Raw genomic sequence first — 13,746 nt, forward strand, 5'->3', positions numbered from 1 at the left:
AATAAATGAGTGATGATTTTAAGAGATAAGCTGTGGCTACTCAGTGCAGTAGCTTCCAGCTTTTTGGTGCTGTTCCCAGAAATGCTTCAACCATGGTGAGGAGCTCAATTCTCTAATTAAAAAAAAAAATTGTATCAAATATTTTTCAGCTTTACACTCTCAAATTAAAGCTTAAAAACCTCCAAGGAAGGAAAGGAGGCCAGATTGGAGGGGGAGGAGGTGAGAGGAAGGAAACGGGTGGAGAAAACCACTATATTCCCAAGATGCAAGGAAAGTTGAAAAGTAGAAGAAAAAATATATTAAATCAGTGTAAACTAAGAGGTAAGTTTAAGGCATTTTTTTACATTGAATGTATGTTTTGTTGGGAATTTTTAGCAGTAAAATTCTGTATACTTTGCAAACATTGGAAATACATTTAAGTGAGGTAATTGCTTTTTTTCAATTTCTTCTGCTATGAACTTGATCTATATTTTTATTAAGCCTATGAAAGGATGTGTTGTGCTGGTATTTTGCTACTTTTCTGCTGTTGCTGGGTAAAACTGTCTATTACCTCACGAATGACCTACATGAAGTGAAACAACATCCCATGGCAGCAGACAGGTTGTTTTGTTGTAGAGCTCAGCTGCAAAAGTTAATTGTTTATGGAGGCTTAATGGGCATTGTGCTCCTACTTACCTAACCTGCTGCAATTCAGTAGTGTGTTAGTGTAGCTTAGGAAAAGAGCCCCTGAAGTAATAGATTTTGGTACAGTTAGGAAGATAGTTGACCTGTGTTCTCAACTTGAGGTCAGAGCAATGTCTTACATTTTTATTAGTGTTGTTGCTGTTATTGCTATTTGGTGTACTGCCTATGCAGGGGTTGTATACATTAAGTTTTGATCAGAGACCACAAGCCAGCTGCTGAATAGTAAAGCTTGGTGCACTTAAAAGCTCATTTATTACTGGGATGTTGGTTGCTATACTGCCAAGAGCCTGCTAGAGATGCAACAGAATAAAAATATTGGTGATGAATATGACTGTGCTTGTATTGCTGCACCAAAGACTTTGCACAGTTAAGTCTAGAAAGGAAGGAAGAAGAAATCTGGAAAAAGTAGAGGCAGGTGTAAGGAGGTTCTGCATAGCTGTACCAGCTGGGTAGAGCAGGGAGGCTACAGATGTTCCTGTAGCCCTCAGCACCCACTGCATACATAGACCAGATTACTTGCAGCATTTTTATTTGTGAAGGTTGGGAACAGTGTAGGGTAAGTGCAAGACAGCTGCCAAAATGGGAGAGACCAAAGCTCTCAGTAGCTGATAGTGAAAAACAATACAAGAGATGGGGTTTGTAGGGAATGCTGCCACCTACCTGTCTGATCCACATCCAGCTTCTGTTGTGTCTGGTCCTCTCAGGCTGGAGGTCATACTGTGTTTAAAAGCTTCTGATGTCTCAATTGTTCTTGGTTTTATCCAGTCTTGTTTTTCAACATGTTTACACTATTGATTTAAAAAATGTTATGGAAATAGGTTCTATAAGTTAATTACATTGTCTTTGGTTTAAGCCTTGCGTTTGAGTATTTTATGGATTGCCTCAAGTGTTTTGACTGTGAAAAGTGAATGCTTGTCATTGCCTCCTTAAGCTGTCTGCTTATTAACTGAAAAGATGCAGTCTGCTTAGATTCCTCATGTTCTTGTTCCTCTCTGTGCATTTTCTAGCTGTGTTATGTATCTTCAGCGATTCAGGTGAAAATGTTAATGATTTGATGCCTTCTGAAGACATGTATGTCTAATGACTATGCCTCTTGCTTGTGCTCACCACTTAGCCTTCCTTAACTTTTCTAAACATTTTTTTCAGAGTTGAACTGAATACTTAACTATTTCTACAGATAACAGTTACATAAATATATGCATGGCAGCTGTGCACTTCAAGATGAATATATTATGGATGAAGAGCTTGAATGCCACAGTATTTGTACTATTTTTATTCAGACACATCCTGAGAATTTAGCATCAAATAGCCTAATTCTGCTCTGAATCTAAAGCCAGTGAATTAAACCAGAAACTCCTACCAGACTTCACAGGATCCCACTCTGCTCTGCCTATTAGAGGAAAGAGTTTGACATCATTTTCCTAATTGTTCTGAATTGTGCATGAAGCTAGATATTAAGAAGGGCAGTCTTTTGTAGGAAAGGAAACTTGGGAAAAAAGAAATCCCAGTTTTTAGTGGATGCTATGGTGGCATTGAGGCAAACAAGAAGATGAAGATGGCTGAGCAACAAGAGCTGTGAGGGGTGGGCAGGGAGAGCTGGACACAGCCCAGCAGGCAGGTAGCCAGCAGCTGCAGTTGCAGACTCCAAAAAGTAGCAGGGGTGCTCCTACATTAGTCAGGTAGTCTGATACCAGAATTCCTTCAAACATCCAAAAGGCCTTGGACACCTATGAAGGTAAATGGGAATAAGAGATCCCAAGCCACCTGTGCCATTTTCAGCCTTGAGGTGTCTGAACAGAAATAAAAGGCAAGACAGAAATTGTGCTTTATAACAGACTGGACAGCTGATGCCTCTTGCAGCCTTTATTTTGTTCTGTAGAGATTAATGGAAAGCATTTTCCTCAAACATTTGGAAGCCATGACCTATATTTTAACCAAATTCATAAATAATTAATATGGCTATTTAATTATTACTCCATCACCAGACCAAATTATCCAACCAATGAATTAATCATAATTATATTTTTCCCAGTACCTGTTGTGTATTCTTGTTTTTTTCTCATCTGTGGGTGCTTTGAACAGTAAGGGAACCCTTTTAAGCTGATACAGTTTAGTTTAGTATGAGACTAGAAGGAAAATAAATGTTTAAATAGATTCTACATAGAGAAAATAGAGTTTGGGCATTTTCCCAAAGTCAGATGTTCTTGCTTATTGCTAATGTCACAGAAGAGAAGTAGGGGAACACTCCAAATTGCTAAAAACACCATATGCAAAAATTAGCCATTTACTTGGAAACTAGCAGCTATCCATAGGAATTGATGTGTTGGCATTAGTAGATCATCTCCAGGTGTGTTCCATCAGATTCACTTCACAACAGATGTTAGACAAGAGTGTCATGAAGAAATTCTGTCTGGCATTAATAAAGCTGTGCATGGCAGCACTTCAGGAAGAAAAGCTGCCTTTGATACTGCTTATTTAAGGATTTATTCAAATGTCCAAATAGGTTGAATCTAGGCAAATTATAGCAAGATGGGGTAATAAACAACAAAAGCAGTCTTCTATCATGTGCTACCCTGAGCTTTGCTATATTCTCAGATTGTCCTTTTGAGACAGGGAATACCTCCCTGACTTAAAGAAGTCTTGGTAACACCTCAACAACTCATTCAATGCAGTATTCACCCAGCTGCAGCTGGATCAAATGGAATGGGTACAAAATGGTGTCAGCATTTTAAGGACTCTTTGACTTGAGTTTTACCAACAGTTCTGCTGGTAACTGGCAATACTAAAGGCTTTATCATAGCACAATACCTGTTTTGGCCAAATGCTGCCCCTTTTCCGACTCTCAAGTTGTGCCCCAGCAGAGTGTCCCTTGCATTAAGCATCTCTAGATGCTTTTGCTCTTTCTGGCTAGTGTATATCCCTCCATTGTCCCTAGGTTTAAAAAAAATAGATGAATATGCCTGAGAGTGTGGAAAAGAACTGAAGGCAAACCCTCTTCCTCTTAGAAAGTGATCTAAGCTGGCAGAGGACAGCCCCAGTAGTTGCTCTCCATGTCTACCATGCAGAAGGCACAGTAGATGACACTTCAGCTAAAGCAGAAATGTTTAAATGCCAAATAGACTGGATAAAGAAAGGCATTGTTTTTTACTATGTTCCTACATCTGATGTGCTCCAAACAAAACACTACACAAAGAAAAAGCCAAATAGAAAGATCTTCTCTCTTCCACAATTTTTTCTATCCCTCTAGGGAATGCCTCCCTCTCCTGAGGTGGCCCTTCTTTCCCCAGCGGTCTCTTTCATCAAGGACACTCTGCCTGTAGTCACAGCAACTGTTAAAAATGCACAAAGTTCCAATGTGAACTTCATCCTCTTACTTGTCATCACTGCTATGAACACAGACAGAAAGAGAAAAAGAGAATCACAATCACAATCAAAGCTTGGAAATGACCTTTAAGATCATTGAAGCCAACTGTAGACCTAACACAGCCAGGTCTACCTCTAAACCATGTCCCTAAGTGCCACATGTACATGTAAATAAAATCAGGTCCCTGTAATGCATTCACTTTCATGTCCAGATATATTATTTAAATATTGCTGTATAACAAATTATATTAGAAGTGTCCAATTCTCACTAGATTTTTCTTCCCATTCTTGCACATTCAGATGTGTTCTTGCCATAGTTCAAAAGGAATCTCACAGATGGTTTCCTGTCTGGCAGTTCTTAGGCCTTTCAGATTCCACTGTTGGGGCTTCTATGGTTCCTGGTTATAGGACTTTATCCTTGAAATAATTTAAAGTAGAAAGGAAAGCAAGAAATACATAAGTACCTCTTCAAATGTTATTAATAGTCTTTATTATAACAGAATAGTTGTTTCTGAAGTCAAGTAAGAAGCTGGTTTAGCAAAAAATTTGAGACAAGTTTTGCCAAATTTCTCAGCAAATGAAATGAGAAGTGTTTTAAAGAAGAACTTTGATGTATGCAAGTGTTCATGCATTTAGATAGCCAATGACTTCCATATTTGAGGGAAAGTATGGTTATGTTTTGTGTTTTGGACAGTCTAACTTACCAATCAGTATTAAATGATTAATGACAAATATATACCCTGACTTTTATGGCCATTCAAGTTTTAAGGAAAGGGAATTTTCCTCACGTCTGGTGCTCTCAGCTCTCTTGTGAGCTATACATGGTCAGGAAAGTGATTGGCTCTGTAAACTGAACTAATGGGCAAGGGAGGGATGGATCTGAAAGAAGCTCTGCTTCTTTTTTCTCTTACAACACAGCTGATCAAGTATGGTGAAGGAATCTGCTCTTGGTTTGAATCAGTGAGGCAGTATTGGTTGTCTGGAATTAGGAAGGAGTTGACTTTTGAGGTAGTTTCCTTCCCCTTCAGTGTGTCTGATCATTCTCAGGTAGGCTAGACAAAACTGCAAACTGCATCTGCAGAGACAAACTGTGTAGTGCAGCATCAGAAAAATACTCTGATGGAAAAACATCTTATTCACTATTAGTTTAGCATTCTATAATTTGAATTATAAATCAGTACTGAAACATTTCTGATGATGAAGTGGCCTCTGAACTCTATGTGCCAAACTGGGCTGTTTGAAAAACTGACCATTTACCTCACTCCAGGTGACATTCAGTAAGCAACAGATCAGCCAAGAGAAGAGGAAACTGAATCTTCATTTAATAACTATCTTAAGAAAATAGGCACACAATATCAGATGGCCATATTATTACTATATTCATTTAAAGAGATTGTTTAAGTGGGAATTGTTTTATGCCAACATTTGCCCTAGGAATGCAATAGTAACACCAGCTTTGGCCCAGAGTAAAGTCTGATTATTAGGCAAGAAATATTGTCCTGACCTCCAGTGTCAAAGGTGTCATTGAGCTCCTAGCTGCTCAGTTTTCTTCTGGGAATAGACTCATGATTTGAGCTTTTATGCTGAAAGTTCATGTTCAGCAGATGCCTTAAGGTGGAATTATTTCATAGAATAACAGAAATAGCTGAGTTTGGAAGACATCCCTAGAGATTTTTCAGTCAGAGCCCAGCAGCTGAAAGTTGGTTGCCCATGACACTGTCCAAGTCAGTTGGGTTTTGTCACCCAGAATGGGGACTGCACAAACTCTCTGGGGAATTAATCCAATGTTTTATCAGTTTCATGGGGAAAAAAAATATTCTAAATTTTGAGTGGAATTTCCTCTATTTCAATTTGTGCCCATTGCCTCTTTACTGCCAGTTGATATTCTGAGAAGAAAATAACATAGGGACAGTTATTAATTTGTAAACTGCAGAAGACTGTATTGTTTACAAAACAAAGAGAGGAACAGCTAAGAAAGAATGTTATCGTTTCTTTTGTTACTCTATTCTTTAAATCTGGATCAACAGTCTTTTAAAAACACCCACAGCAGACTAGAATTAGTAGAAATTATGTAGGAGGAAAAGTCTGAACTTGATGCTTTGCTTACCTCTCTGTCCTTTGAAAAGAGAGGTTAAATTCTTCCCTTTTAAAGTGCTTTTTCAACAGGTTTAATGGGTCCAGGACACTCAGCTGAATTCAAATTCATTGCCATTCTAAACCCACTAACTAACAAGAGTGATTAACAAGAAATTAAGTACTGTGCAATTTTGTACTTCAGCAGTGTTCTCCTCTGTTTCAGAATTATTTAGAAGTGAGATATTTGTAGCAGCTTTGTTAGAAATTGGCTATATCACCATTCTTTAATCAGTAATACATCTTGCAGCAAGGGGGTGGAGTGCTCATTCTCTCTTGGAACTATGTATGGATGTGTGTATGTCTCTGAATATCTAGGGCAAAAGCCTTCAGGTGTGGCTCATGAGCCAGGAAGTTTTCCCCATCATGATGCAGGATGATAACTAGAGAAAAGCATTAAGACAGCCACAGCACATAATTTATAAAATTTTAATATCTATAAATGAGTGAAGACTTTGTCTGTCCTCTGGTGCCCACTTGTAATAAGTTTTGCTGTAGAAATCTATTCAGAATCACAGCTGTTATCAGGACAACATCTTTCTTCACCATCTATTACAAAAAACAGCCAACAGGTTTTGTTACTGTAATTCACAGCCTCACATCGTTCTACAGGGTTATATGTAGTTCAAAGGTTCAATATCCAGCATGATTTCTTTTATTTCTTTGAGTTTTAGAGGTTGCCAGTGTTTTCATCAGAGTAGTGCTGAATATTACTTCACATATGTGGATGGCTTTCAGCCATTATATCAAAATCCAGGGATTTGTGAGTATGAAACTGTGGTTGAGTATGAACCTGTTTTGGGTATGAAATTTAATGGGTTTGATTACTGCCTGTAAACTACTTTGTTCAACAGATGATTTTTTTAGTATTATTATTTGAATAAGAATTTAAGATAATCCTATTTACACAATGGGGTGAAGAAAAAGATTAGCCAGTATTTATTGCAGGTAACTTTCAGAGTTTGGCATAAGGAGGCAAAGGTAATGGCTGCTTTTACTGTCTCTGGGAGAGATTTACCTCTGTCTCTCTCCAATGGCTGTAGAGAGAGGGAATATTTTCAGCTTCTATTTTAAGGAAATATTCAAAAGAACTGAAAGAACTGAAAAGAACTGAAACTATCTAAGAGATGAATATTCTTGAAAACTGCAACAACAAAAATACTCATGGCACTCTACAAAACTTTCTGAATGGAGAGGTAAGGTGTGAGTTAATTTTAAAAAAGAAGAAAAACTCCATGGAATGTTCATCCTCTCCTGATCTCAGGTATAAGGAGAATGAGTGTTTCTCTCTAACAGCAGTGTAGACTGGCAAAGATATGTAAGGCTATTATTAGATAGAATTCTCTGGAAACTAGAATGGTTTAAGATTTAAATTTGAGGTATTCTCTTCCACTACAAGTATTATTTTAGTTTAATTTTTAGGGACATGAGAATATTTTTGTGTTGGATTTATCTCTTTCACTTCACTGCACAAGTTATAATAGTTGTGTTCATCCTGTTTTCCTGAATGTAATGTTTCTGTCACTGTGCTACTGCCAGTGATTATAATAGAAGTTCTTTTCATGTATGCCTTGTCTGACTGATTAATTACTTAGATAATATACATGAGATCACAAGGAAGTTTTTCATATTTTTGTATGTTTATATTTGCAGGTGTACATGTATTAATGTCATATGTATTTTGACTCATTCACAAACATTCTGAAAATCTTGTTTCCTGATTGAAATCAGGAAAGGCAGCAAAATGACTTTTGTGCTGTTTTATAAAGCCAAGCACCTAAAATTATTGAATTAGATCAAATTATCAGAAATTAATTATGTGAATACATCTAGTAAAATATAGCTTTGAATATAATGTTTTTGTTTGAGAACACATTTGTTTGGAGTCTGTCATATGGAATCACTGAGCCACAATTTATGATGGGTATGTCCTATAAGCTATTGCATGCCACTGTGGAAGTACTGACTCCAGCTGGGATTGTAATTAAATATTAAAGGCCTGGAATTTAAATACTTTTGGGTCTAAGCAAATGCTAAACTTCATGCTGAAGATGCAAGGGCAGGATGGCAAGGAGGACCATATCATAACAAGGTTCATTTATCTAGACTATAATTCCTCCTGTTCATATTGGGGTAACTTGCATCTTACTGGAACTTCTCAGCTTTACCAAAGTAGGTGAGGTGAGTAGTTCAGATGATAAACTGACAAACAAGACCATATTGTCTTGTGGTTTTTTTGAGGACTACCTTTATATGACCTTTTAGTTATGGTCGCCACCACCAGACAGGGTTCTTTAAGCTGTTTGAAGTCTGTAATAGAAAAAGTTTTCCTTCTCCACACTCTCAGTAGCTTTCATTTTCTTCTCAAACTGTAAAGCTGATTTTCTTCAGGTGGATATTTTCCATTGGTTCCTTTATAAATGGACGTTTTAACTTAAAAAGGTCCATGGAAACAAACAGAAAAAAAAGCTCATTCTAGCCAGGAAAAAATAGGAGTTATCTATAAGAGTGGGAAGTTGGAACATGGAGGAGGCTTTCCGATGCTTTTTAGCATATTTTGCTAAAAAGCAGATGCTTCAAATGCTTCAAAAATAGTCATATGGCAGAAACTTGAAAGAACAGTAAAAGCTGTCAAAGCTATCAAGACTGTATGAAGTAAACTTATAAGCATAAGATGAAGCTTTCATTCTTTTCATGCTCTCCATGCTGTTTAAATATGTCCTTGCTGGTCTACTCTTCAGAATTTTTATACTATCTTGGTGCAAAAATGGAATATAATGACTTTTAATCTGGAGTAAATGACTTTTAATCTGGAGATTTGTCAGGTGTCATTCCAACCTTATCAGCATTTGACTACAGTATAACCAGGGCATAGCTTTAAAATAACATCATTGTCAAATATTCTTTAAAACAACCCCAAACAAAGATGTTGTCTATGACAGACATAAACCTAGTGTATCCAAGAGTGATTGCTAGCATGTAGTCAAAGGCTGATTAATGGGATCAGTAGATAAACTAAGCATATAAATTTAATGCTTCCAGATTTCTTGTAAAAATATAGACATATGGAAAGTAGGCAAGAGAATTCAGAATAAGGTTTTAAATAAAATCAAACCTAAGATGTATTACTGCATATGCTGTATAAGCATAGATGCTGCTGGGAATACAATTGCTTCATCATCATGGGTTCAGTCAGTCAATGGATATTCTAGACAGTAAATCAGTGGAGGCTGTCATTATTGAGAGCTTATTATGAAACAGTTTCAGAGGTTAGATATACAAACTAGTCATATCAGCTTAAGTGAAGAATAACTATTAACTTTTCAATATTCATCAAAAGCAGAAAGGCTATGTTTAGGTTTTCTAATGCTTATGAATAAATGACATTTTTATTACTTATCATTCCTAAACAGCAGTGTAATGATTTCCAAATATTGATGACAATTTCTGAATACTGAACTGACCCTGCATGTTTGCATATATTTGTTCTGAAAGAATGATAGACTCATCAGCTTTAGAGGAAGTATATGCTGAGAATATAAAAAATATGAGCCAACTGGTGCTAGATCTTCAGATATTAGGAGTACTTGATTTCAAAGGAGATAGACCTGCTCTGAATATCATAATTCATAGCTCAGAGAACATGTGAAGCATCTAATCTCTCTCAGTGCGCTGCAGGAATTGTCACCCTGGTATGTTTTCATAATGCATTATACAGTTTACTCAAAGGCATTTGAAAACTTCTCTGATTTTCTATAGAGATTATTGTAAAATCAAATACATCTCAGTTCTACGAAAGGCTGCCTGATTATCTTAACTCAGCTACTACAAAAGGGGGAAAGCAAACAAATCAAAAGATATCAGAATACAAGTGATCTCTTATTTCCAATTTAAAATAAATGGAGAAACAACTTCATAGTTTATACCTCCATGTACACTATTTTTCATAGTGTATACTGGCATAAAGTTGAAAAGATTGATTCCTTCCTATTCACAGTAATGGTCCAGAATAGGATGCATTTCTTGACTAAAATTTTAGGATATAAATATATACACCCATATTTTTCAATGTAGTAGAATTTCACTGTGCTAAATTGCATGGGTTGATGCTTCTGTGTTCTCATATGTCCAGTGTGGTGTCTATGCTACTAACAGACTTATGTTTGTCTTATAGTTTGCAGTTATCAAGACAAAAATATTTGTGTCTTCATGGAACTATGCTCTTTTCAGTTCTCTAAAATATGTTCTATTCTGTGTAAGGTTTCCTTACAATAACCAGTTATCTTTGATGTGTAGCCTTATCAAATGCTTCTTGAAAAATGCATACCATCCTCCACATCACTCAGCATTGTCTTCAAAGAGTTCTATCCACTTAGTTATGCAAGATATTCCTATTATACAGTCACAGTGGCTGGCTTTAATAGAATTAAGCTTAACTTAGTGGTCTCTTGCCAGTTGCAACAAAATTGTTTTCAATACATATTAAAAATGTTAAACTAGCTGGTGATTAAATATTTTACCCTTTCTAATGAGTTATTTGAATAGTGGTAGTCTCAGCTTTCTAAATCTTCAGAAGATGGTTCTGCCATTACAGAGTACTGACTGTGAAAGCTCAGTAAATGCTTTGCTAATTAGGAAGCAAAGCACATGTATGTACTTAAACAACTGAAGCATAGAATAAAAACAAAATTTCAGAGTGAAAGAGAGGAGTCTAAAATTCAGAAGAAAATTTCCAATGTTAATAACCAGAAAATAACAAGAATGCTAAAGAAACTTAACTTTATGATGCTGTAAATATCACCTCCAGGTCTTGGAGGCTTGGAAAACTTAATTTTAATTTTTTTCCCAAATGGGGGGGAGTATGTTAGTTATAGAGTTATAGTCATGATTATTATAGAGTTATAGTCATGATTTTATGCCATAGGAATAATTGCATTTTAATAAATGAATTGCATTTTTCAGTAGATTTTCAACTTAAGGACACATTTTGGAATGAAAAACAATACATAGAAAAAAATTACATATATTGACTGTGTAATTGTGTATTAATTGTGTATCATCAAGGCTGTCACCAGACCAACAAATATACAATAGTACATTGTGGAGCATTAGGAAAAAATTAAAAATGGAACATGAAAAGCTTAAAGCCACAGTAATGATAGAGATACTCTTTTCATACACTTCTATGAAGGCAGTTTACACCAATACACACTGCAATACAGAGTGAAAGGGAGTTAATGGTAGTGATATCTTGTGCAGCTTGGAAATGGAACCAGACTTTTGCATTCATTTTCATTTTGGAGGGAAGAAGTAGGCTGTGAAAATAAAGACATATTTTGTTAGTAGACAGAGTATTAAACTGAAGATCTTCTCCCAGACAATCTGAAACAAACCCATGTTTGTAGAGACAGAATTTGGGCTTTTATTAAATATGGGAGAAATGTTCTGGTTCCCCATTGCAACTGGATCTATTATGATATGTGTGAGTTTAATCTGAAAGAAAAGTAAGCAAGTCTTTAGAGGGCTGTAGGTCTTGATATGCTGTTGCATGCTTGAAGCATACAATGAAGCATTGGGAAATAATCCATTGATTATGTTGTGTGACTACAGTTGGACACTAGAAGCCTAATTAATATTTTGGTGAAAAGTGGATATTGTTGTCTTATAGAATTTTCTCAGTAGACAAATAGACATTCTGTCTCCTAAACTAAGAACAAAATCATTATTGGTAAACAGAGTGCTGCAGCTTTAGCAAAGTATAGATTTTTCTTTTCCCCCTTCCCACTTAAATCAATGGGAATTCTAATCTGCTGAAGTACAGTTAGTCTTATGCAGAGAAACAAAGTGTACTTAGATTATGTAGGAAGCACAACTAAGACCAACCTGAATTATCCACATATTCTCTTTATTTATTGGTTTAGAATTGTAGACTTATTCTGATATTAAAGCACAGACACTGGTTCCAGCTGAAAGGCTCCATAAAATAACACAATGTGACTGTTAGCCTTTTTCTTTGCTAAAGAAAGTATGCATCAGTATCTGTAAATACAAATAGGACAAGAGAAAATAGTCTCAAGTTGCACCATAGGAAGTTTAAATTTTAGGAAAAATTTCTTCACTGAAAGGTTGTCCAGTATTTCCCATGAAAGTGGTGGAGTCAACATCCCTGGAGGTATTTAATAGATGTCTAGAAGTGGCACCTGGGGATCACAGTAAGTGACTTTGGCTCCATGGTTTAGTGGTGGACTTGCAGTGTCAGTTTTATTGCTGGACTTAATGATCTTAAAGATCTATTCCAACCTAAATAATTCTGAGATTGCAAGTATTGAATTTTTTAGAGATAAATAATTCCAGTAGAAATCTCTCAGGTGTTAAGAAATGGTATGGCACCTGAGGAATTTTTCTCAGATGATTATTTTTCTTGCATTGAGTTGACCTCTTACTTTGTTTGAGAAAAACTGCAAAAATAAGGGAAAGATAAAACAACTCTTCATCTGATGCTTATTTCATACAGTCTTACTCAACATTTAAAAAAAACTGAGCATATGCAATCATGAATTCTGTTTGAGTCAGCTGTATGCTTCCAGATCATGTATCCCTCAGACAATGGAAAACTGTCAGAACTAGATTCCTTTTTTTCTAGAATATTTTGAGAAACAGCTTCATAGATTTGTACAGTCTTAGGGATGGTGTGTTTTTTTCTGTTAAAGATCCATGCTGTGTAGGGACCTCAGCTGTTATGTTGGTGATGATATAAAAGCAATTCATTAAGTTTCTAACAAGTTTGGCTTAGGTAAAGAAATATATATGTTATTGCATTGTCAAAATACTTTTCAGTGAAATATTTCATTTACTGTAAAAATCTACTTTTTGCTTGTCTTTTCAACCTGTAAAATGAATGGAGAAGATTAGTTAATAATAATAGTACAGCAAAATCTTCCACTGGCAGGGAATAAGTTTATTCATGTTAGCACATTATGCAGTCTCAGGAGTTATCTTCTGTGTAAATTAATGTCGTGCCCCTGGAGGAAGCCAGACTGACAGGGCTCTTTGCTCAAGACTTCTATTCAGGTTATATACAGCACACAGGCCAGTTTCCCAACTGCCCTTCCTTTGTCCTGCACTGAAACAATGAAAGGCAAATCCCTGTGTTCATGTTGATTTTCTTCTCCTCCATGGATTTTTTCCAGGGGTATCTTTAGAGTTCAGTTTTCAAGTTATCGTTTGAAACAGGACGAAACCTAACCTGGTCCTTGTCTTGTGAGAGCTTATTCCTTGCTGCTTTGTAGTGTTTTGTTCTATTACAGTTAAGGTGCCACATAGCTGGAAATTTCATTTTTCTAACTAGAGAAAGGACTCCAAACACAGACTAGGGAAATCCATACTGCACAGATTTGTTCTGGGTATAGATTTTCCAATACTTGAAATTTTTCGAAAAGAGACATTCTAGTTTTGGTCTATGTGAATATCATACATCCAGATTCAGATTTCACAATGATTTATTAAGGAAACTTTAGGAACTCATTTTAAAATGTTCTTTCCCTAATACCTTTATAGAGCTCCCTT

At 36.1% G+C, this 13,746-nt stretch overlaps 1 protein-coding gene across 1 annotated transcript in view; it reads left to right on the forward strand.

Moving 5' to 3' along the window:
* The first annotated feature begins 248 nt into the window (after positions 1 to 248).
* Positions 249 to 13,746, forward strand: part of DLGAP2 (DLG associated protein 2) — a 300,363-nt gene continuing 286,865 nt past the window's right edge. Inside the window, exon 1 of the mRNA XM_059467707.1 lies at positions 249 to 321. Coding sequence (XP_059323690.1) covers positions 264 to 321 — 58 coding nt within the window. The 5' untranslated portion in view covers positions 249 to 263. The remainder of the gene's footprint in view (positions 322 to 13,746) is intronic.

This window comes from Ammospiza nelsoni, chromosome 3 (assembly GCF_027579445.1).
Source record: "Ammospiza nelsoni isolate bAmmNel1 chromosome 3, bAmmNel1.pri, whole genome shotgun sequence".
Lineage (NCBI taxonomy): Eukaryota > Metazoa > Chordata > Aves > Passeriformes > Passerellidae > Ammospiza > Ammospiza nelsoni.